General features: G+C 39.3%; 1 protein-coding gene across 2 annotated transcripts in view; it reads left to right on the forward strand.

Moving 5' to 3' along the window:
• Positions 1 to 25,161, forward strand: part of znf106a (zinc finger protein 106a) — a 104,409-nt gene that overhangs the window by 60,627 nt on the left and 18,621 nt on the right. For both annotated transcript variants that reach the window (XM_061987644.2, XM_061987643.2), the window contains exons 3-7: positions 1,918 to 1,979; positions 12,922 to 13,122; positions 18,952 to 20,553; positions 20,624 to 21,071; positions 21,148 to 21,217. In XM_061987644.2, coding sequence (XP_061843628.1) covers positions 1,918 to 1,979; positions 12,922 to 13,122; positions 18,952 to 20,553; positions 20,624 to 21,071; positions 21,148 to 21,217 — 2,383 coding nt within the window. The remainder of the gene's footprint in view (positions 1 to 1,917; positions 1,980 to 12,921; positions 13,123 to 18,951; positions 20,554 to 20,623; positions 21,072 to 21,147; positions 21,218 to 25,161) is intronic.

Consider the following 25,161-nt stretch of genomic DNA (forward strand, 5'->3'; position numbering starts at 1 on the left):
CTGAAATATTTACATTTGTTTTTTTACTGTAATAAAAAAACTGCAATTTTACAGTAAAATTTTGGCACCTGAGCTGCCAGTTATTTAAAAAAAAAATTTTTTTTTTACCGTAAATCAACAACTGTAGATTTTTGGGTGTATTACTATAAATGCCAAAACAGCACCACAGTTTATTACAGTAAAAAAAAGTACTGTTTTTTTTTTCATTTAAAGAAAAGGGCGGACACTCTAACCACAAGGCCACTGAGCAAAAACTAAAATGTAAAAAAAAATATGGTAAGTTGCAATAATTTCACCTCAAAATGTAGTGTATGTTACTGTAAATGGAAAAAACAGTAGTGCTATTTTTATGGCAAAAAAAGGCAGCTCAGTTGCCAGAATTTTACTGAAATATGTACATTTGTTTTTTTACTGTAATAAAAAAACTGCAATTTTACAGTAAAATTTGGCACCTGAGCTGCCAGTTATTTATTTTTTATTTTTTTGTACCGTAAATCAACAACTGTAGATTTTTGGGTGTATTACTATAAATGCCAAAACAGCACCACAGTTTATTACAGTAAAAAAAAAGTACTGTTTTTTTTTCATTTAAAGAAAAGGGCGGACACTCTAACCACAAGGCCACTGAGCAAAAACTAAAATGTAAAAAAAATATGGTAAGTTGCAATAATTTCACCTCAAAATGTAGTGTATGTTACTGTAAATGGAAAAACAGTAGTGCTATTTTTATGGCAAAAAAGGCAGCTCAGTTGCCTGAATTTTACTGAAATATTTACATTTGTTTTTTTACTGTAATAAAAAAACTGCAATTTTACAGTAAAATTTTGGCACCTGAGCTGCCAGTTATTTAAAAAAAAAATTTTTTTTTTACCGTAAATCAACAACTGTAGATTTTTGGGTGTATTACTATAAATGCCAAAACAGCACCACAGTTTATTACAGTAAAAAAAAGTACTGTTTTTTTTTTTCATTTAAAGAAAAGGGCGGACACTCTATCCACAAGGCCACTGAGCAAAAACTAAAATGTAAAAAAAATATGGTAAGTTGCAATAATTTCACCTCAAAATGTTAACTGTAAATGGAAAACAGTAGTGCTGTTTTTATGGTTAAAAAAAGCAGCTCAGTTGCCAGGATTTTACTGTAAAATGTACTTTAGTTTTTTTTACTGTAATAAGAATATCTGCAATTTTACAGTAAAATTTGTCACCTGAGCTGCCAGTTTGTTTTTTTTACCGCAAACGTGGTAGATTTTTCAGTGTATTACTGTAAATGCCAAAACGGCAACACAGTTTATTACAGTAAAAAAAGTACTGTTTTTTTTCATTTAGAGAAAAATGCTGTAAAAAAACACAGTAAATTTCACAATTTGACCATGAAATTTATTGCTACTTTTACATTGATGGATAACTTGCTTTAAAATCATTATTATTAGTATGTATTTCTATTTAAAAATGGTTTAAATGTATGATAATATATTTTTGCATAATTAGACAATATTTAAGTTATCATTACATGGAGTACATGTATTTTTTTTTTTCCAAAATATAAAGAAAGAATACCTTTTTAGCAAGAAAAGATACAGTACTTTATTGATACATATTATTTCCAGGCTTTCGAGGGCCAAATAAAATGAAGTGGCGGGCCACATCTGGCCCCCTGGGCCTTGAGTTTGACACCTGTGGTGTAGATGTTCTGTTTTTTCGTACTTAGATGAATGACTACCATGAAATGTGTTGTTTATTGTCCCTTTCCCAGAAAATGCTTTCTTCAGGGCATTTTGATTGGTTGCAGCACCATGCGCCATTTGACATGCACTTGATGGCCCTTTAAATTCCTTTTCATTTTTTGAACTGAGAAATGGGACAAAGCTACTGCGTTTAAACGCATGACTTTATTACCTTTATTGTTCCCGTGCAGGAGATGGACGAGCACATGAGAAGCATGCTGCACCACCGCGAGCTGGAGAAACTCAAAGGCCGGTAAGCTAGTAAAACTTTTGTCATTTTTTTTTATTGTTTATAAACCCAGAAACACGTTCCTGGACACAAAATAACTTTAAGTATGAGCAATGTTCGATCCTGTAACTACTTCGTATTGGATCCATACAAACATTTGTATAAAACCAAAAAGCTGTCACGTTGTGTAAATGGTAAATAAAACAAAATACAATGATTTGCAAATCCTTTTCAACTTATATTCAATTGAATAGACTGCAAAGACAAGATATTTCATGTTCACACTAAAAAACGTTGTTATTTTTTGCAAATATCATTTGGAATTTGAGGCCTGCAACATGTTTCAAAAAAGCTGGCACAAGTGGCAAAAAAGACTGAGGAAGTTGAGGAATGCTCATCAAACACTTATTTGGAACATCCCACAGGCGAACAGGCTGATTGGGAACAGGTGGGTGCCATGATTGGGTATAAAAGCAGCTTCCATGAAATGCTCAGTCAAGGATGGGGCGAGGGTCACCACTTTGTCAACAAATACGTGAGCAAATTGTTTAAAAACAACATTTCTCAACCAGCTATTGAAAGGAATTTAGGGATTTCACCATCTACGCTTCGTAATATCATCAAAAGGTTCAGAGAATCTGGAGAAATCACTGCACGTAACATTGAATGCCTGTGACCTTGGATCCCTCAGGCGGTACAGAATGTTACGTAAAAAAATATAATAACAATAGTATTTTGTACTTACATTAATCTACCGTAAAAATAACAACCGCAGATTTTACGATTTAAAATAAATGGTAGCTTCATGGCGAGAATTTTCCATAAAAATGAAGGTGGAATTGTTTTTCCAATTACAGTAATTGACTGTAAAAAAAAGATTTTATAATAAAAAATGACAGCTGAGTTTCCGGTAAAAAAAAGAACAGCGCTATCGTGTTTCCATTTACAGTATTTCACCGTAAAAATAGCAACGGTAGATTTTTACGATAATAAAACTGGCAACTTAGTCGCCGAAATATTATATTAAAAGAACATATTAAATATAGATTAAAAATAACGGTGGCAACATTTCTCCATTTAGAGTAATTCACGATAAAAAAACAAGGACTGTAGATTTAACGATAAAAAAATGGTAGCTCGATCGTCAAGAGTTTTACGTAAAAAAATGAAATAACAATAGTATTTTCTACATACATTAATCTACCGTAAAAACAATAACCGCAGATTTTACGATTCAAAAAAATGATAGCATCAAAAAGCGACATCAGTGTGTAAAGGATATCACCGCATGGGCTCAGGAACACTTCAGAAAACCACTGTCAGTAACTACAGTCGGTCGCCACATCTGTAAGTGCAAGTTAAAACTCTACCATGCAAAGCGAAAGCCATTTACCGTATTTTTCGGAGTATAAGTCGCTCCGGAGTATAAGTCGCACCGGCCGAAAATGCGTAATAAAGAAGGAAACAAACATATATATATAAGTCGCATTTTGGGGGGAAATGTATTTGATAAAAGCCAACACCAAGAATAGACATTTGAAAGGCAATTTAAAATAAATAAACAGGCTGAATAAGTGTACGTTATATGAGGCATAAATAACCAACTGGTATGTTTACGTAACATATTATGGTAAGAGTCATTCAAATAACTATAACATATAGAACATGCTATACAATCTGTCACTCCTAATCGCTAAATCCCATGAAATCTTATACGTCTAGTCTCTTACGTGAATGAGATCAATAATATTATTTGATATTTTACGCTAATGTGTTAATAATTTCACACATAAGTCGCTCCTGAATATAAGTCGCACCCCCGGCCAAACTATGAAAAAAACTGTGACTTATAGTCCGAAAAATACGGTATCAACAACACCCAGAAACGCTGGGCCCGAGCTCAAAAATGTGTTGCAAGATTTTCTATTAAAATAAAGCCAATAATGACATTTTTGTGGTCCACCTTTATATCAGCATATCTATTGTCACGTTCAAACACTGAGGACATCTATTAAACAAGACAAAAGGCAAGGAATCAAACAGAGACAGAATTCAATTTGGACTCAATATTGAGGAGAGACATGGCCACTGCACTCTCTGTACAGTCCTGCACCACGCTCTGCCGAAGAAGGTTTTCGTCTTCTCATTTATTCAGATGTTCAATGTTCACGCACCAACACATGTCACAGCAGGAATGGGAAGTATGTAAAACAGTCATTGTTTTCGGTCTCATTGAAGTCCAAGAAGAGGATTTCTCGGGCTTGGGCTCTTCCTGGATCCAGCTGGGGCAGGTGTTGGAGGACAATGGATAACCCCTCCCGTCTCCTGACCACAGGGACTTCAAGAGGGCAGCGGGTCGTAAATAGCGTTGACCTCGGTTACCAAATAGTTGGAAGAGAGTTTGTGAAATACTTCAGAGAGAGTTCGTTTAACACTTCAAAGAGAGTTCCTCTGGAAGTTGAGCAGATCCTGCCATCTGTCCGTGTTGAAATCACAGTGGAGTTTTACGAGCCTTCTTCCTCTTGTTAGGCCTCGAAAGACAGCATTCATAATACAACGTTTCTTTTGTGATAACTTACAAACAATTATTCCAACATCTATGATGATCGTAAAGAGGACAGTTTCCAGCTCAACGCTGGAAACTGCTGAAGTTTGAGACTCGTTTTTCAACGTTTGCGTTTTCTGGCTCAAAAACGCTGTTCTCGTCATGCAAACTGATTCCCTTCAATTATGTTTTTTTTTGCACAGTTTTAGAACTAAAAACTTATTCAGGATTATATCCCCCACCACAGTATACATTCTGTCCTGTACAGGACACACGGCATGAAGAAGATTGATTGACAATGGTCTACAGTCTGTTAGCGAATCAGGACGCAGAACACAATGTGCATTCATACACTGTAAAAAAACAACAACAATTTAACAGTGAGGCCGAGATGATGGATTTTTGTTTTGTTTTAGTTCAAAACAGTCTCGTCGAGGGCTTCTCTGTAGGTTTTCTTCTGTGGTGTTGAATGTGGGTCATGAAGCACATGCTCTCATCAGGGATCAGTGGATGGAGGGTCAGCTGCTCCAACTGTGACACATATATTTAGACACCAGCTCTCCGGAAGCCTGATAGAAGGCAGCTGGCCGGTGACTTTTTTGACAAGTTCTAGAATGTGTCAGGCCTCAATAGCAGACAGAGGCGAATATTTTTGACCGCCCAAAATATAAAAGTGATAAGAGCCAAGTGCACGGGAGCTGATGAAATGTCAGCATTCCTTGATACAGAGTAGGGTTGCCCCGATACAAAATGTATTTCGGTACTTTTCGATACTTTTCTCAATAAAGGGGACCAGTTTGAACTCGAGATGGGTAGGTCGTGAGTTCAAACCCCGGCCGAGTCATACCAAAGACTATAAAAATGGGAACCATTACCTCCCTGCTTGGCACTCAGCATCAAGGGTTGGATTTGGGGGTTAAATCACTAAAAATTATTCCCGGGCGCGGCCACCGCTGCTGCTGACTGCTCCCCTAACCTCCCAGGGGGTGATCAAGGGTGATGGGTCAAATGTAGAGAATAATTAACTTTAACTTGACAAAATATGTCATTATTAGCTTTATTTGAACAAAAAAATAAATGATAATAGATTTTATTTGTAAAAAGCACTTTACATTGAGTAAACAACCTCAAAGTGCTACAGTGTATTAAAAAATAAATAAAAGATAATAAAAAATAAATACAAATAACAACTAGAACAGCCAAATAGCTAAAACTAGTATGCATATATCTAAAAAAAAAAAGGCTTTTAAAAAAAAATAGGTGTTTTTAAACCTTTTTTAAAAGCATCCACAGTCTGTGGTGCCCTCAGGTGGTCAGGGAGAGCGTTCCACAGACCGGGAGCGGCGGAGCAGAAAGCCCGGTCTCCCATTGTTCTTAACAAAATATGTCATTACTAGCTTTATTTGAACAAAAAAATAAATGATAATAATAGATTTTATTTGTAAAAAGCACTTTACGTTGAGTAAACAACCTCAAAGTGCTACAGTGTATTAAAAAATAAATAAAAGATAATAAAAAATAAATACAAATAACAACTAGAACAGCCAAATAGCTAAAACTAGTATGCATATATCTAAAAAAAAAAGGGCTTTTTAAAAAAAAGAAGTGTTTTTAAACCTTTTTTAAAAGCATCCACAGTCTGTGGTACCCTCAGGTGGTCAGGGAGAGCGTTCCATAGACTAGGAGCGGCGGAGCAGAAAGCCCGGTCTCCCATTGTTCTTAACAAAATATGTCATTACTAGCTTTATTTGAACAAAAAAATAAATGATAATAATAGATTTTATTTGTAAAAAGCACTTTACATTGAGTAAACAACCTCAAAGTGCTACAGTGTATTAAAAAATAAATAAAAGATAATAAAAAATAAATAAAAAAAACAACTAGAACAGCCAAATAGCTAAAACTAGTATGCATATATCTAAAAAAAAGAGAGGCTTTTTTAAAAAAATAAGTGTTTTTAAACCTTTTTTAAAAGCATCCACAGTCTGTGGTACCCTCAGGTGGTCAGGGAGAGCGTTCCATAGACTAGGAGCGGCGGAGCAGAAAGCCCGGTCTCCCATTGTTCTTAACAAAATATGTCATTACTAGCTTTATTTGAACAAAAAAATAAATGATAATAATAGATTTTATTTTTAAAAAGCACTTTACATTGAGTAAACAACCTCAAAGTGCTACAGTGTATTAAAAAATAAATAAAAGATAATAAAAAATAAATAAATAAAAAAACTAGATCAGCCAAATAGCTAAAACTAGTATGCATATATCTAAAAAAAAAAGGCTTTAAAAAAAAAAAAAAAAGTGTTTTTAAACCTTTTTTAAAAGCATCCACAGTCTGTGGTGCCCTCAGGTGGTCAGGGAGAGCGTTCCACAGACCGGGAGCGGCGGAGCAGAAAGCCCGGTCTCCCATTGTTCTTAACAAAATATGTCATTACTAGCTTTATTTGAACAAAAAAATAATAATAATAATAGATTTTATTTGTAAAAAGCACTTTACATTGAGTAAACAACCTCAAAGTGCTACAGTGTATTAAAAAATAAATAAAAGATAATAAAAAATAAATACAAATAACAACTAGAACAGCCAAATAGCTAAAACTAGTATGCATATATCTAAAAAAAAAAAAGGCTTTTTAAAAAAAAAAAGGTGTTTTTAAACCTTTTTTAAAAGCATCCACAGTCTGTGGTGCCCTCAGGTGGTCAGGGAGAGCGTTCCACAGACCGGGAGCGGCGGAGCAGAAAGCCCGGTCTCCCATTGTTCTTAACAAAATATGTCATTACTAGCTTTATTTGAACAAAAAAATAAATGATAATAATATATTTTATTTGTAAAAAGCACTTTACATTGAGTAAACAACCTCAAAGTGCTACAGTGTATTAAAAAATAAATAAAAGATAATAAAAAATAAATACAAATAACAACTAGAACAGCCAAATAGCTAAAACTAGTATGCATATATCTAAAAAAAAAAAGAGGCTTTAAAAAAAAAAAAAAGTGTTTTTAAACCTTTTTTAAAAGCATCCACAGTCTGTGGTGCCCTCAGGTGGTCAGGGAGAGCGTTCCACAGACCGGGAGCGGCGGAGCAGAAAGCCCGGTGTCCCATTGTTCGTAGCTTTGTCCTCGGAGGTTGGAGGAGGTTAGCCTGTCCGGAGCGCAGGTGTCGTGTGGAGGATTTGGGGGTGAGCAGTTCTTTGAGGTAGAAGGGGGGGCATTTCCATGGAGGCAATTTTAGGGTACATTAAAAATATGTTTATTATTGCAATTTAGTCCTTAGACAAGTTGTCTAGTATGTTCACTATTTTATTTTTTAGTAGTAAGTAAACAAACAAAGACTCCTAATTAGTCTATGCAGTAACATATTGTGTCATTTATACACCTATTATTTTGTACACATTATGAGGGACAAACTTAAAAGTTGATTCTCAAGGTAAAAAATGATTTTCAAGGTAAAAAATGATTTTTAAGGTAAAAAATGATTTTCAAAGTAAAAGTTTTAATTTTCAAGGTAAAAAATGATTTTCAAGGTAAAAAAAGATTTTCAAGGTAAAAGTTGATTCTCAAGGTAAAAAATTATTTTCATGGTAAAAAATTATTTTCAAGGTAAAAAAGGATTTTCAAAGTAAAAGTTTTAATTTTCAAGGTAAAAAAGGATTTTCAAAGTAAAAGTTTTAATTTTCAAGGTAAAAAATGATTTTCAAGGTAAAAGTTGATGATTCTCAAGGTAAAAAATGACTTTCAAGGTAAAAAATGATTTTCAAGGTAAAGAATTATTTTCATGGTAAAAAATTATTTTCAAGGTAAAAAAATGATATATATATATATATATATATATATATATATATATATATATATATATATATATATATATATATATATATATATATACATATACTAGGGTTGTCCCAATACCAATATTTTGGTACCGGTACCAAAATGTATTTTGATACTTTTCGATATGTTTCGATACTTTTCTAAATAAAAGGGGACCACAAAAAATGGCATTATTGTCTTTATCAATCAACAGAATTTTAACGCATAAAACAGTAGTAGTTTTTTTTTCAATTTACAGTAATATGCTGTAAAGAGTAATATGAGTAATATGCGGTAGAATATTTTCTACCGCTTGTCCCTTTCAGGGTCACGGGTGGTGCCGGAGCCTTGAATTTTAAAATTATAAATATATATATATACACTAGGGTTGTCCCGATACCAATATTTTGGTACCGGTACCAAAATGTATTTCGATACTTTTCGATGTGTTTCGATACTTTTCTAAATAAAGGGGACCACAGAAAATGTCATTATTGTCTTTATATTAACAAAAAATGTTAGGGTACATGAAACATATGTTTATTATTGTCATTTAGTCCTTAAATAAAATAGTCAACATACTAGACAACTTGTCTTTTAATAGTAAGTAAACAAACAAAGACTCCTAATTAGTCTATGCAGTAACATATTGTGTCATTTATACACCTATTATTTTGTACACATTATGAGGGACAAACTGTCAAAACTGATTATTTACCTACTTGTTCATTTACTGTTAATATCTGCTTATTTTCTGTTTTAACATGTTCTATCTACACTTCTGTTAAAATGTAACAATCACTTATTCTTCTCTTCTTTGATACTTTACATTAGTTTTGGATGATACCACACATTTAGGTATCGATCCGATACCAAGTCGTTACAGGATCATACATTGGTCATATTCAAAGTCCTCATGTGTCAAGGGACATATTTACTGACTTTATAAACATATAATGAATTGAAAAAAGATTTTGTAAAAAAAAATATCGATGTAATCATAGTACTATCGACGAGATACGTTGTTGTACTTGGTATCATTACAGTGGATGTCAGGTGTAGATCCACACCTTTGGCGTTTGTTTACATTGTGACGCCGGTGAGCTACGGTGTGCAGTGAAGCATGTTTAGCTATTCCTCGTCCTCCAGTGATAATGGTACTTGTAAGAAACGTGCTTTATTTGTCGCCATGGAGACGAGGTTCAGAAGTAGCTAAAACACTGCAGACTGATGGATGTTAGCCGAGGCCCAAGCTGTTTGTTTACATTGTTTTTTTAATTTCTCTTTGCTATTTGGGCTTATTGGACCCTAATTAGAATAAAAACTAAGAATCATCTTTCGATATGATGTACTTAGTCCATAAGTACACAAACGTGTACTTAATGTTTAGTGACATGCTAATTCTTATTTTTACACTTTTTTTTTTTCCAAATTCCATTGTATGTTATACTCTTCTGACACCACCAGATGGCAGTATAAGTGTCCACATAAGTGGCCATAAGACCCCAATTCAGTGGTGTACACACTTTTGGAAATAAGAGCTAAAAGGTGCTGTCCACGCATGTGGCCACTAAGCCTTTAGAGTAGAGATGCGCGGTTTGCGGGCACAACCGCAGAGTCCGCGGATTATCCGCGGATCGGGCGGATGAAATAAAAAAAAAAAAAGATTTTATCCGCGCGCGGGTCGGGTCGGGCGGATTAATTAGATTTTTTTTTTTTGTTTGTTTTGTTTTGTTTTTTTTGCGGGTGGCAGTTAAACCAATTGGGAAATATATATACATAGTTAAATGTTGTTACCCACATACGAAAAACGAGCAGGCACCTGCAGCATATGCCACAACAGAAGAAAAAGAAAAGAAAAGAGATGGACACTTTTACGGAGCGGAGAAGGGACGCCTCGCCGGGGTCCGGGACCGAGGCCCCTTCCCCCGAGAGGGCCCCACCGGGAGCCGTAGCTGAGGCGATCCGCGAGAAGGGCCCGACGCACGTCCAGGGTCACTACTGCGCCCACCGCACCGACACCCCGCCTCGTCCGCCTTCGCCGCGGCCGGCGTCACGCGCAGCAGGTAAGCAGCTTACCTGCCCGCCACCCCCGTGGCCGGGGGCTCGTAACAGGGGTCACTCCGCGCGCTCCGCCCGCGCAGCTTACCTGCCCGCCACCCCTGTTGCCGGGGGCGCGTAACAGGGGTCACTCCGCGCGCAGTGCGCTCACGAAAGGGGTGGGGCTCACCCTGGTTGATATAGACAGCAGGACGGTGGCCATGGAAGTCGGAACCCGCTAAGGAGTGTGTAACAACCCACCTGCCGAATCAACTAGCCCTGAAAATTGATGGCGCTGGAGCGTGGGCCCATACCTGGCCGTCGCCGGCAGCGAGACGCGCTTGGAGGTGCGCTCAGCGCGGCTCCCATATGATTGCGCGCTGGTGTGCGTCTGGGTCGTGACAGCGTGGCACGTGAAAGTCTGTGCTGCATTGGATCAGTCTCCTTTCTTTAACAGGCAAAAGCTTTATAACCTCACCATACCTGCCAACTTTTGAAATCAGAAAAACCTAGTAGCCAGGGTCCAAGGGCCGCAGGCCCCGGTAGGTCCAGGACAAAGTCCTGGTGGAGGGTTCAGGGCTTCGCCCCCCGACGCAAAATGATTATTAGCATTCAGACAGGTTAAAATGTTGCTAAAACCATCACTTTTCTATCAGTCACAGTGACTTTTCAAAACAAAAATATTACAGCAAAAATCATATGGGTTGATTGGCATGTTTATTCTGTAAGCTAACTTCAATAGTTTGAAATTATTTTGACAGTTAATGCCAGTTATCCTGTCAACCTTTCACAAGACTTCAATTTGTTAATTGAAAGTATAAACACTTTTTACAGTAAAAAAATGGTAAAACAGTACTAAACAATTCCATTAAAAAAAAAATTGGTGTCATTATTAACTTTCTGTCCAAGCTTGTATAATCTACTGCCTTGTTCAATTGTAAAAAATATTCTGTGCCTAAAATTCACATTTCTATCACAATTATCATACTGTAAACATGGTAAGCTAACTTCATTAAAATTAATAGTCCTGTCAATAGCATGGAATTACAATTCAAATGTAGTTTTTTTGTAAGCCTTTCAAAAGAATTCAAAATATGAAAAATTCATGAAAATTAATTGAAGCCATCAGACACTTGAAAAGTGGCACATCACATCTCTAATGTAATCATTTGAACTTTTCAACAGAAATAGCACTGCAAAAATATTAAGGACATACTTCTGTATTTTGGTAGTTATGCTGTCAACATTTAACAAGATTTCTTCAACTTGGACTTGAAAGCATAAATAGTATAAACACTTTTAACAGTATGTCGTGCTGTGAAATACAGCCGACAGGATTGCGCACCAAACACGGAGCAAGGCCAAAGCGCATGCATGGTGCAGGAGAACAAAGGACTTCTTTCATTTAAGGTTTGTGATAAACCATCAAACTCATTCGTTAAAAGGACTCTATAGTAATATAAAGCGAGTTTTTCTGGACATTATCATGCAAGAAAAGTTTATTTTTGGGACCGCGATCACCGCGTAATGATTTTTAAAGGTTGCATTACAAACATTTAACTGTCCCATGTGATCAGCCAGTGCGATTGGAAATCCATGCTCAATTATTGCCTCCGTAAATAAAACTTCGGGCGGATGGCGGGCGGGTGCAGTTCTGATCAAACGTTACATCGGGTGGATGGCGGATGGTTGACGACTTTCTGACGCGGTTGCGGATGAAATAAATTGCCTATCCGCGCATCTCTACTTTAGAGGTGTTAAAGCACTTCTTCCTGAGGGTGTTTCAGTGTTATAACGTCACCTTTATCTTTGCTTTTTAAGCCAAAATGCGTCCGTTCTCCCTTTTCTGTCTACACACTGTGTCTGCTTGTAAGTACTCCGTGTGTGCGCGCTGCCGAACATGCTCCTCTGCTCGTAAAACCGGCAATGTCACGACGTGACGACAGCATGCCGTCATGCCCGTTAAAAAAAGGAACCGGTACTTTTTAGAGGTGGTATAGTACCAAATATGATTAATTAGTATCACGGTACTTTACTAGTACTGTTATACCCTAATACAGAGTTTAAATAATCAAAAGTGAGAGGGGTCTAGACCCGAGGTGACATATTTGGGAGAGGGCTGCAGCAGCTGCAGTCTCCAGTTACTCCCTGCTGTGATTGGTCATTGCCACGAAGAGCGCAAATGTCAGTGCTGGATAGGGGAAGGGGGGGGGGGTCTGTGTCGAGTCAAAAACGGGACGCAAGACCCTGGCGAGGTCTGAGAGTGCAGCGGACGCCACCATGGCAGCACACTAAGCGCTGCCCGCTCCATTAGCGCCGCCTGGGCCGAGCGGCTCCACCTGCCTCCTATGGCCTGCTAGGGATCGCTGACTTTAGATCAGGAAGATGAGAATTTTGTTTTTGACACCGGTAAATTTAAGTTAGTTACCTCCTGATCTGCGAACAATAGAAAATTTGACTCACTTTTTTTTGGGGACTGTGGAGTACCCTCCTTTTTCCCCGTGTTCTACGACTGAGACCAGGACCATGCCCGAAGGAAGCATTGAGCGCCCCCTGTCGCCCCTCCTCCCCAGGGACTGCGGCCACGAGTGCCGGGTGTGCAAGGTGTCGGTGGTCAGCCTGACCGACTACGCCGGCCACATTTCCAGTCCGGCGCACAAGCAACACGTGGAGGCTCTGGAGAAGAAGCCCGCCGGACCGGACCGCCGCGGCGACGAGGACTACTTTGACCAGGCCCTGGTGGACGCCATCCTCAAGAGGAAGGAGCAAATACGGTAAAACATTTGACTCTCACGCCGACTGTGCCGTCTTTTACACGGCTCTCAATGCAACAGTACTGATGAAGGGAGAAATGCACGGCTGTAGACGAGCACAATGTATCCCCCTGGGCATAATCCAGTTGTTTATGATGCTGTGAACCCAATGTTTTATTTACAATATCACTTCCTGTGTTGGCCTTGCAGGAGGTTGTGTAGTAGATAGATAAATGATTATGTATTCATTAAGTCCCACCATAATGACCAACATTAATATACAGTACTGTAGTAGACCTAAGTATTCATTAAGTCCCATCATAATGACCAACATTAATATACAGTACTGTAGTAGACCTAAGTATTCATTAAGTACCACCATAATAACAGCATAAAAATACAGTAGTGTAGTAGACCTAAGTATTCATTAAGTACCACCATAATAACAACATAAAAATACAGTAGTGTAGTAGACCTAAGTATTCATTAAGTCCCACCATAATGACCAACATTAAAATACAGTAGTGTAGTAGACCTAAGTATTCATTAAGTACCACCATAATGACAACATTAAAATACAGTAGTGTAGTAGGCCTAAGTATTCATTAAGTACCAGCATAATGACAACATTAAAATACAGTAGTGTAGTAGACCTAAATATTCATTAAGTAACACCATAATGACAACATTAAAATACAGTAGTGTTGTAGACCTAGGTATTCATTAAGTACCACCATAATGACAACATTAAAATACAGTAGTATATGTAGACCTAAGTATTCATTAAGTACCACCATAATGACAACATTAAAATACAGTAGTGTAGTAGACCTAAGTATTCATTAAGTACCACCATAATGACCAACATTAAAATACAGTAGTGTTGTAGACTTAAGTATTAATTAAGTACCACCATAATGACAACATTAAAATACAGTAGTGTAGTAGACCTAAGTATTCATTAAATACCACCATAATGACAACATTAAAATACAGTAGTGTAGTAGACCTAAGTATTAATTAAGTACCACCATAATGACCAACATTAATATACAGTACTGTAGTAGACCTAAGTATTCATTAAGTACTACCATAATGACCAACATTAAAATACAGTAGTGTTGTAGACCTAGGTATTCATTAAGTACCGGTACCAGCATAATGACAACATTAAAATACAGTAGTGTAGTAGACCTAAGTATTCATTAAGTACCACCATAATGACCAACATTAAAATACAGTAGTGTTGTAGACCTAGGTATTCATTAAGTACCACCATAATGACAACATTAAAATACAGTAGTATATGTAGACCTAACTATTCATTAAGTACCACCATAATGACAACATTAAAATACAGTAGTGTAGTAGACCTAAGTATTCATTAAGTCCCACCATAATGACCAACATTAAAATACAGTAGTGTAGTAGACCTAAGTATTTATTAAGTACCACCATAATAACAACATAAAAATACAGTAGTGTAGTAGACCTAAGTATTCATTAAGTACCACCATAATGACAACATTAAAATACAGTAGTGTAGTAGACTTAAGTATTCATTAAGTACCACCATAATGACCAACATTAAAATACAGTAGTGTTGTAGACCTAAGTATTAATTAAGTACCACCATAATGACAACATTAAAATACAGTACTGTAGTAGACCTACGTATTCATTAAGTCCCACCATAATGACCAACATTAAAATACAGTAGTGTAGTCGACCTAAGTATTTATTAAGTACCACCATAATGACAACATTAAAATACAGTAGTGTAGTAGACCTAAGTATTCATTAAGTACCACCATAATGACAACTTTAAAACACAGTAGTGTAGTAGACCTAAGTATTCATTAAGTACCACCATAACGACAACATTAAAATACAGTAGTGTAGTAGACCTAAGTATTAAGTCCCACCATAATGACCAACATTAAAATACAGTAGTGTTGTAGACTTAAGTATTAATTAAGTACCACCATAATGACAACATTAAAATACAGTAGTGTAGTAGACCTAAGTATTCATTAAGTACCACCATAATGACCAACATTAATATACAGTACTGTAGTAGACCTCAGTATTCATTAAGTCCCACCATAATGACCAACATTAAAATACAGTAGTGTAGTAGACCTAAGTATTCATTAACTATCACCATAATGACGACATTAAAATACAGTAGTATGGTAGACCTAAGTATTCATTAAGTACCACCATAATAACAACATAAAAATACAGTAGTGTAGTAGACCCAAGTATTCATTAAGTACCACCATAATAACAACATAAAAATACAGTAGTGTAGTAGACCTAAGTATTCATTAAGTACCACCGTAATGACAACATAAAAATACGGCAGTGTAGTAGACCTAAGTATTCATTAAGTACCAACATAATGACAACATTAAAATACAGTAGTGTAGTAGACCTAAGTATTCATTAAGTACCACCATAATGACAACATTAAAATACAGTAGTGTAGTAGACCTAAGTATTCATTAAGTACCACCATAATGACAACATTAAAATACAGTAGTGTAGTAGACCTAAATATTCATTAAGTAACACCATAATGACAACATTAAAATACAGTAGTGTAGTAGACCTAAGTATTCATTAAGTACCACCATAATGACAACATTAAAATACAGTAGTGTAGTAAACCTAAACTTTTCGTTTACAGGTTGTTGTTTTTAATTTATTTGATATTTTTTCCGTTTACAGTACTTTACAGTCTGTTTTTTCATTTCTTATATTTTGTTTTAAGTCTGTAAAACCCCTAACCACACACTTTATAAACTTTTCTCAGACAGGCATTAACATTTTGTCATATTTCTCTCGTTTAAACACTCTCAAAGTTCAAACCTTCGTGGGTTTAAAAAAATAAGTACAGTACACTACTGTATTAAAGAATGAGCTCCAGGATTTTTTGACCTATAAATGAGGCCTTTAAATCTTTTTGGGCCTTAAATCCTGCGCTTTTGGCTTATAAAGGTGCGAGAGGGCATTCGTTTCCAAAATAAGCCTGTCTTATCTGTATTAAAAACTTGTTCAGGATTATATCCCCCACCACAGTATACATTCTGTACTTTACAGGATTAATAATACATTTTTACAGAGTGTCCTTCATAATGTTGACAAAATAATAGGTGTATAAATGACAATATGTTACTGCATAGACTAATTAGGAGTCTTTGTTTGTTTACTTACCTCTAAAAGACAAGTTGTCTAGTAGGTTCACTATTCTCTTTAAAGCCAAAATTGTTCTTTGATTGCAATAAGGAACGTATGGTTAATGTATCGCAAGATTTTCTATTAAAAATAAAACCAATAATGACACTTTTGTGGTCCCCTTTATTTTATAAAGTGTGGAAAAGTAACTACATTTTGGTACTGGTACCAAAATATTGCTATCAGGGCAACCCACACTTGTGCATATCTATGATGATCGTAAAGAGGACCGTTTCCAGCCTTCAGCTGAAGCTTGAGACTCGTTTTCCGACGTTTGTGTTTTCTGGCTCCAAAACGCTGTTGTCGTCATGTAAACTGATTCCCTTCAATTATGGATTTTTGCACGGTTTTAAAACTAAAAACTTGTTTAGTATTCATACTTGCCAACCCTCCCCGGATTTTCCGGGAGACTCCCGAAATTCAGCGCCTCTCCCGAAAACCTCCCGGGACAAATTATCTCCCGAAAATTTCCCGAAATTCAGGCGGACTCAGGTCCATGCGGACCTGAGTCCGCTTTCCCACAATATAAACGGTGTGCCTGCCCAATCACGTCATAACTAGAATGATCGAGGGCGAGTTCTTGGTTTCTTATGTGGGTTTATTGTTAGGCAGTTTCATTAACGTCCTCCCAGCGCGGTAACAACACACAACAACAGCAGTCACGTTTTGGTACTACCGTAAAGCAGTTCGTCTGCCGTAAACAGCAATGTTCTGACACTCTTAAACAGGACAATACTGCCATCTAGTGCATTTGATGAAAGCACTTTTGTGCGTGCCACACAGCAATGCATCATCAGAGAGGGTGTTCAGCATGGTTAGAAAAATAGTGACAGAGAATAGAACAAGGATGGACAATTCAACCCTTAACTCAACAAGTATATGTGTAAATAAATGAACACTGAAATTCAAGTATTTCTTTTATATATATATATATATATATATATATGTATGTGTGGGAAAAAAAATCACAAGACTATTTCATCTCTACAGGCCTGTTTCATGAGGGGGGGTTCCCTCAATCATCAGGAGATTTTAATGGGAGCATTCACATACCATGGATTATATAGGGCACAGAGTGGGTGGGTACAGGCTGGTGTAGGGGCGTGGTGATTGGCTCATGTGTTACCTAGGAGGTGTTTCCGTCTGTGGCGGCATGCTGTTACAATTTCGCTGCGCTTGTTGAGGGATGACAGGTCTGGATGGTAAATAATAAACAGTTTTTCTTTCAAGCATAGGTTGCATCTTTTATTACCACTATTGTAAGGTGTGCTGGATGCAATAATTTGCCATGTTATTGAATATTCAACATTATTGTCTTTGAGGTCCCAAATGTGTTTGCTGAGTTCTGTGGTATTCCGCAGGTTTTGGTTCCTGAAAGAAGCCTTGTGATTGTTCCATCTGGTTTTGAACTCTCCTTCAGTTAATCCTACATATGTGTCGGATGTGTTAATGTCCTTGCGTGTTACCTTAGATTGGTAGACAACTGATGTTTGTAAGCACCCCCCGTTGAGAGGGCAATCAGGTTTCTTTCGACAGTTGCAACCTTTGTTGGTTTTGGAGTCGCTCTGTTCGGAGGCCGACGGCTCATTTGCAATTGTTTTGTTGTGGTTTGAGATGATTTGTATATATATATATATATATATATATATATATATATATATATATATATATATATATATATACATATACATATATATATATATACATATACATATATATATATATATATACAATAAAATAAATATATATTTATAGCTAGAATTCACTGAAAGTCAAGTATTTCTTATATATATATATATATATATATATATATATATATATATATATATATATATATATATATATATTTCTTATATATATATATATATATATATATATATATATATATATGAAATACTTGACTTGGTGAATTCTAGCTGTAAATATACTCCTCCCCTCTTAGCCACGCCCCCAACCACGCCCCTCCACCACCACCACCCCCCCACCTCCCGAAATCTGAGGTCTCAAGGTTGGCAAGTATGTTAGTATTATATCCCCCACCACAGTATACACTCTGTACTGTACAGGACAATGGTCTACAGTCTATCAGCGAATCAGGACGCAGAACACAATGCGCATTCATACACAGTAAAAAAAAATCAGTTTAACAGTGAGGCCGAGTAAAGTGAACCGTATTGTAGCGAGGGAACACTGTACATTACTATGCTCACTCCGATAACAAAACAGTTCTCATTTTTCTTACATCCAGTTATTTAAATCTCGAGTAGAAGAGATGACATTTGCCTCTTCACGATGCAAACACACAACTGTAAACAAATATGTCTAACACTGACGAACGTGTTTTCTGTGTCGGTCATGTTGCAAAAACTATTTAGAGATGTAATGAACTGACCCTCGCCAACTGTAAAGTCCGAGTGAGTGCAGGCACCATCTATAGCCTCATTCTAATCGTCAGCCCTCACGGGCTTCTTTTAGCCGCTTGATCAGGGCTGGGATCAAATTTCACGACTGCAGCCAAAAACAGAAGCAGGATTTAGCGCAGGTTTTTTTTTTAAAGTTTGTTGTTAGTACAGTTGCTAGTTCGTTGATTTGCGGCTTTGTCGTCTGTAGCAAAGAAAAGGAGGCGGCCGCTGCTGCTCAGCTGGCCAAAGAGCAGGAGGAAGCGAGGAAAAAGGAGTTCCAGCAGCGACTCTGCGAAGCCAAGGAGCGTTACCAGCTAAATAGAGGTCAGCAGCATCTGCCACAAGGCTCCGCGTGGCCCACTCAGCACAACTCCTGGAACAGGAAACAACAGCCCGGCTTCCGGGTGGGCGACGCCCCGTACTGGAACAACAATTACGACGACAGACAAGGAAGGAGCGCCACCTGGCACGCTCAAGCTCCGCCCAACTTCCAGAGATGGGCACCGGGAGACTTACAGGCCGGACGCTTCCACTCACAGGACGACTGGGGGGGCTCCAAAAAGTGGGAGCGGAGTCCGTTCTGCGAGCAAAGTCGGCTGCCCTGGCTCAGCAACCAAGGCAGCAATTACGGCATGTATGGCAGGAACAATATTGCCCCGTGTGCACAAAGTAACCGCCCGCTCCGCTTCGACAGGCCTTCTCTGCTTCCGCCGCCGCCCCAGTTTTTCACCAAATCTGTTAACAACTTTGAAAGGAAGGTTGAAGAAGGTGTGGCAGCCCAGAGGGAGAAGGTGCCGGCAGCTGACTGCGACCAGCACAGTAAAATGAGCTTCCGTAGCAACCCAAAACTAAACAAAACAAAATCTCGTAATGTCACAAAAGAAGTGGACTCGCAACCGAGTAGGGATGCCTCATTGACCCACACCAAAGGGCCCCAAAGCCAGGGAAGAACCTCAGCAGAAGCACAACAGCTCAAAACAAAGCTGAAAAGTAACCCTAAAAGTGAAGAAAAGAGCAATGGTGGCCGAATTGCCACAGCTGGTCCTTCCAATCATCCTAACTGTGGGGTCTCGGCACAGCCACAGTCAAAGGCCACCACCAAGCAGATGGGAATCAAGACCCCTTCTCTTGGACCTCTGCCTTCAAGGCAGGGCCAGAAGCCTCCAGAATTAGTCAGGAAAGCCAAGTCTGCCTGTGCGTCCGAAAGGAGATCATCTTTGGAGGGCGTCAGGCTGGCAGTGGCCTGGCAGACGGAGGGGGAACCCCCCAATGATTCGGTGCAGGGTCAGATTACGCACAATGACGAGAACAGCTGCCGGCAGAACGGGACGAAGGTCTGGGAAGAGCTTGTGCCGTCATCATCTGAGAGCACCCGCTCCCTCCAGTCGTTGCAAGTCAGCACCTCCACCGCAGAGAGGTTGGCGTCCGTTGCCTCAAGCGGCGACGACACGGAAAAGCGCCCGGACAAGGACGCTCTCATATCACCGCCTCAGGATGAGGGTCACAGTTCAGAGAGCGACACCTCCAGGTGTGACAAAGTGTGCCTCAAAGCATCCGGCGCCTCCAAACCTGACCTGCCTCCCGTTTTCAAACGAGACCTGACCAAGCGCGTCCTGGAGCCCAACCTCAACATTGCCAGGCGGGTACGCAACCTGAGCGAGTCGCGAAGAAGCGACACAGAGAAGGACTCCGGACTCAAACCAACCGTTCGCCAGCTCATCAGCTCCTCTGGGGCTCGGCGGAAGGTCAACTGGGAGCAGGTGTACCAGGAAGTGCGGAAGAAGCAGGACAAAGGAAAAGGAATGCCCAGGTGAGATAATAACTTACATTAAATCCTTTCTCTTCAACTTAGTCTGATTTCTACTTCCACCTTCCTCCAGGTTCGGCATAGAAATGGTTCCAAATGACGCTGGGGACCAGAGCCAGGAGGAATCTGACCTTGCACTCCTGGAGAATTTCTCCTGGGAGTCACTGATGGGCACCTCGCCTCCCGCAGTCTCCCGAAAACGCTCCTTATCAGAAAGCAGCATCGCTCCCACGTCCGAGCACTCCCTTTTCACACCCCAAGAGTACAACCAGACCTCAGTCCGACACTCAGAGCAGCAGAGGTCCTCTGTTTCTCCCAAGTCCACCGTCCCCGGGGAGAACGGCAGTCATCCAGAGCAGATGTTCAACTTCACTCTGGAGGAAGCCCAGAAGCAGGCAGATAAGCTGATGTCAGAGAAGGCTAAGGCTCTCCAGAATTCCGACGCCATGCTCGGAGACAACAGCTCCGGAACAGAGCAGATGGACACTCAGGGGACAGTGAAGAGGCGAAGAACACCTGGGGTGAGTCAAGGAAGTCGCTGTGGAATGTGTCCACAGAAAATACATGTGTATCATGCAAATCATCTGGTCTCTTTAGGATATTCTGAGCCAAGAGTCTTCATGTGTGGAACAGGAGATAAAAAGAAGAAAGATCAAATCCAAAAGTGGTTAGTGTCTTTCAACATCTTTCAACTTTTGAAATACCGTATTTTTCGGACCATAGGGCGCACCGGATTATAACTTAAATACCGTTTAATTATGCAAAAATATATTATCAAACATTCAAACTAAGGATGTCCGATAATGGCTTTTTGCTGATATCCGATATTCCGATATTGTCCAACTCTTAATTACCGATACCGATATCAACCGATACCGATATATACAGTCGTGGAATTAACACATTATTATGCCTAATTTGGACAACCAGGTTTGGTTTTTAAAAAAATAAAATATGATAAATAATCAGCCTTCCCGGTAAGGTCTATTCAGGTGTACTGGAAAGGAGGCTACGCCGGATAGTGGAACCTCGGATTCAGGAGGAACAGTGTGGTTTTCGTCCTGGTCGTGGAACTGTGGACCAGCTCTATACTCTCGGCAGGGTCCTTGAGGGTGCATGGGAGTTTGCCCAACCAGTCTACATGTGCTTTGTGGACTTGGAGAAGGCATTCGACCGTGTACCTCGGGAAGTCCTGTGGGGAGTGCTCAGAGAGTATGGGGTATCGGACTGTCTTATTGTGGCAGTTCGCTCCCTGTATGATCAGTGTCAGAGCTTGGTCCGCATTGCCGGCAGTAAGTCGGACACGTTTCCAGTGAGGGTTGGACTCCGCCAAGGCTGCCCTTTGTCACCGATTCTGTTCATAACCTTTATGGACAGAATTTCTAGGCGCAGTCAGGGCGTTGAGGGGATCTGGTTTGGTGGCTGCAGGATTAGGTCACTGCTATTTGCAGATAATGTGGTCCTGATGGCTTCCTCCGGCCAAGATCTTCAGCTCTCACTGGATCGGTTCGCAGCCGAGTGTGAAGCGACTGGGATGAGAATCAGCACCTCCAAGTCCGAGTCCATGGTTCTCGCCCGGAAAAGGGTGGAGTGCCATCTCCGGGTTGGGGAGGAGATCTTGCCCCAAGTGGAGGAGTTCAAGTACCTCGGAGTCTTGTTCACGAGTGAGGGAAGAGTCAATCGTGAGATCGACAGGCGGATCGGTGCGGCGTCTTCAGTAATGCGGACGCTGTATCGGTCCGTTGTGGTTAAAAAGGAGCTGAGCCGGAAGGCAAAGCTCTCAATTTACTGGTCGATCTACGTTCCCATCCTCACCTATGGTCATGAGCTTTGGGTTATGACCGAAAGGACAAGATCACGGGTACAAGCGGCCGAAATGAGTTTCCTCCGCCGGGTAGCGGGGCTCTCCCTTAGAGATAGGGTGAGAAGCTCTGCCATCCGGGAGGAGCTCAAAGTAAAGCCGCTGCTCCTCCACATGGAGAGGAGCCAGATGAGGTGGTTCGGGCATCTGGTCAGGATGCCACCCGAACGCCTCCCTAGGGAGGTGTTTAGGGCACATCCGATCGGTAGGAGGCCGCGGGGAAGACCCAGGACACGTTGGGAAGACTATGTCTCCCGGCTGGCCTGGGAACGCCTCGGGGTCCCCCGGGAGGAGCTGGACGAAGTGGCTGGGGAGAGGGAAGTCTGGGCTTCCCTGCTTAGGCTGCTGCCCCCGCGACCCGACCTCGGATAAGCGGAAGAAGATGGATGGATGGACATTCAAACTAGGGATGTCCGATAATGGCTTTTTGCTGATATCCGATATTACGATATTGTCCAACTCTTAATTACCGATACCGATATATACAGTCGTGGAATTAACACATTATTATGCCTAATTTGGACAACCAGGTTTGTTTGTTTTTTAAATAAAATAAGATAAATAAATTAAAAACATTTTCTTGACTAAAAAAAGAAAGTAAAACATTATAAAAACAGTTACATAGAAACTAGTAATTAATGAAAATGAGTAAAATGAAGTGTTAAAGGTTAGTACTATTAGTGGACCAGCAGCACGCACAATCATGTGTGCTTACGGACTGTATCCCTTGCAGACTGTATTGATATATATTGATATATAATGTAGGAACCACAATATTAATAACAGAAAGAAACAACCCTTTTGTGTGAATGTGTGAGAATGAGTGAAGGTTGTTTGGGTTGGTGCACTAATTGTAAATGTATCTTGTGTTTTTTATGTTGATTTAATAAAAAAAAATAAAAATACCGACACTGATAATTAAAAAAAACGATACCAATAATTTCCGATATTACATTTTAAAGCATTTATCGGTCGATAATATCGGACATCTCTAATTCAAACCATTTTTTAAATACAAATAAATACTGATAATAATGATTTTAAAGCAAGGTATCCATCAAATTGTGCAATGTAAAAGTAGCAATGATGTCATGGGAAAATTGTGAAATTTACTGTGGTTTCTACATCATTTTTCTCTAAATGAAAAAAAAAATAACTGTGATGCCGTTTTGGCATTTGCAGTAATACACCGAAAAATCTACAGTTGTTGAAATGCAGTAAAAAAACAAAAAAAACAAAAAAAACCTGACAGCTCAGGTGCCAAAATGTTATTGTAAAGTTGCAGTTTTTTTTATTTAAAAAAGTAATGTAAATTTAAGAGTAAAATTCTGGAAACTGAGCTGCCTTTTGTAAATGATAAATGATAAATGGGTTGTACTTGTATAGCGCTTTTCTACCTTCAAGGTACTCAAAGCGCTTTGACACTACTTCCACATTTACCCATTCACACACACATTCACACACTGATGGAGGGAGCTGCCATGCAAGGCGCTAACCAGCACCCATCAGGAGCAAGGGTGAAGTGTCTTGCTCAGGACACAACGGACATGACGAGGTTGGTACTAGGTGGGGATTGAACCAGGGACCCTCGGGTCGCGCACGGCCATTCTTCCACTGCGCCACGCCGTCCCTTAACCATAAAAACAGCAGTACTATTTTTCCATTTACAGTAATATTATACACTACATTTTGAGGTGAAATTATTGCAACTTACCATATTTTTTTTTGCATTTTAGTTTTTAAAAAATCTACTAAAAAATGCATAAAAATTGTGTGATAATAGTATTCACTGCTAGGCGCGGCTCTCTGGGGCCAAACATAACTGCGATGTGGCCCCCAGTGAAAACGATTTTGACACCTCTGCTTTACGCCATACGTCACTGCCCCCTTTCCCAATTCGTTAAAAAGACGGAAATTGATGCGAACGCCTGCGTGTCGCCAGAAAGCAAAAACATACCTGCCAACTACTCCGGTTTTCCCGTAATTAGTACGGTTTTCATCAACCTATTCCGGGTTACGGTTGCAGTGATAAAAAATACGGTTTTTCATTAATTAAAAAAAAAAAATTGTTTTTAAAGTTTTATTCACGAAATCGCGTAACAACAATGACAATCGACACTGCTTCCCGTAACTTCCTATCGAGCCATTCCGAATGCCATGCGCGAGGCTATTTATAGCACCGCTGCCAAGCACGAGGCACCAGTTGCCATTGTTTCCAAACGAGCGAACGATCATGGAATCAGCCGGAGAAAAATCGCAAACGAGTCTTAAACCGAAAAGAAAACTGCAGTCATTCCGTGAAGAATATTCAAAAGCCTATCCGGGAATAATTATCCGTTCCAAAAAGGGTGAAAACTACGCGAATTGCACCTTGTGCAGACAAGATTTTTCGATCGGACACGGAGGAATTAGCGATGTAAAAGACCACGCTGGGACAAAAAAACCACAAGTCTAATGTCGTTGCTAGCGATACAAGTGGAAAACTTTCAACGTTTTTCGTCGCCCAAACAGATTCTTTGGATGTGATAAATGCCAAAGTTTTATTTACTTAGGCAATAATTTTAATAATAATAATAATAATAATTTTTTAACCTGTCTGAATGCTAATAATCATTTTGCGTCGGCCTGAACCCCCCACCAAGACTTTGTCCTGGACCTACCGGGGCCTGCGGCCCCTGGACCCTGGCTACTAGGTTTTTCTGATTTCAAAAGTTGGCAGGTATGCAAAAAGAAGAAGACGAAGAACGCCT

Source organism: Nerophis lumbriciformis, linkage group LG26, assembly GCF_033978685.3.
Source record: "Nerophis lumbriciformis linkage group LG26, RoL_Nlum_v2.1, whole genome shotgun sequence".
Taxonomy (NCBI): Eukaryota; Metazoa; Chordata; class Actinopteri; order Syngnathiformes; family Syngnathidae; genus Nerophis; species Nerophis lumbriciformis.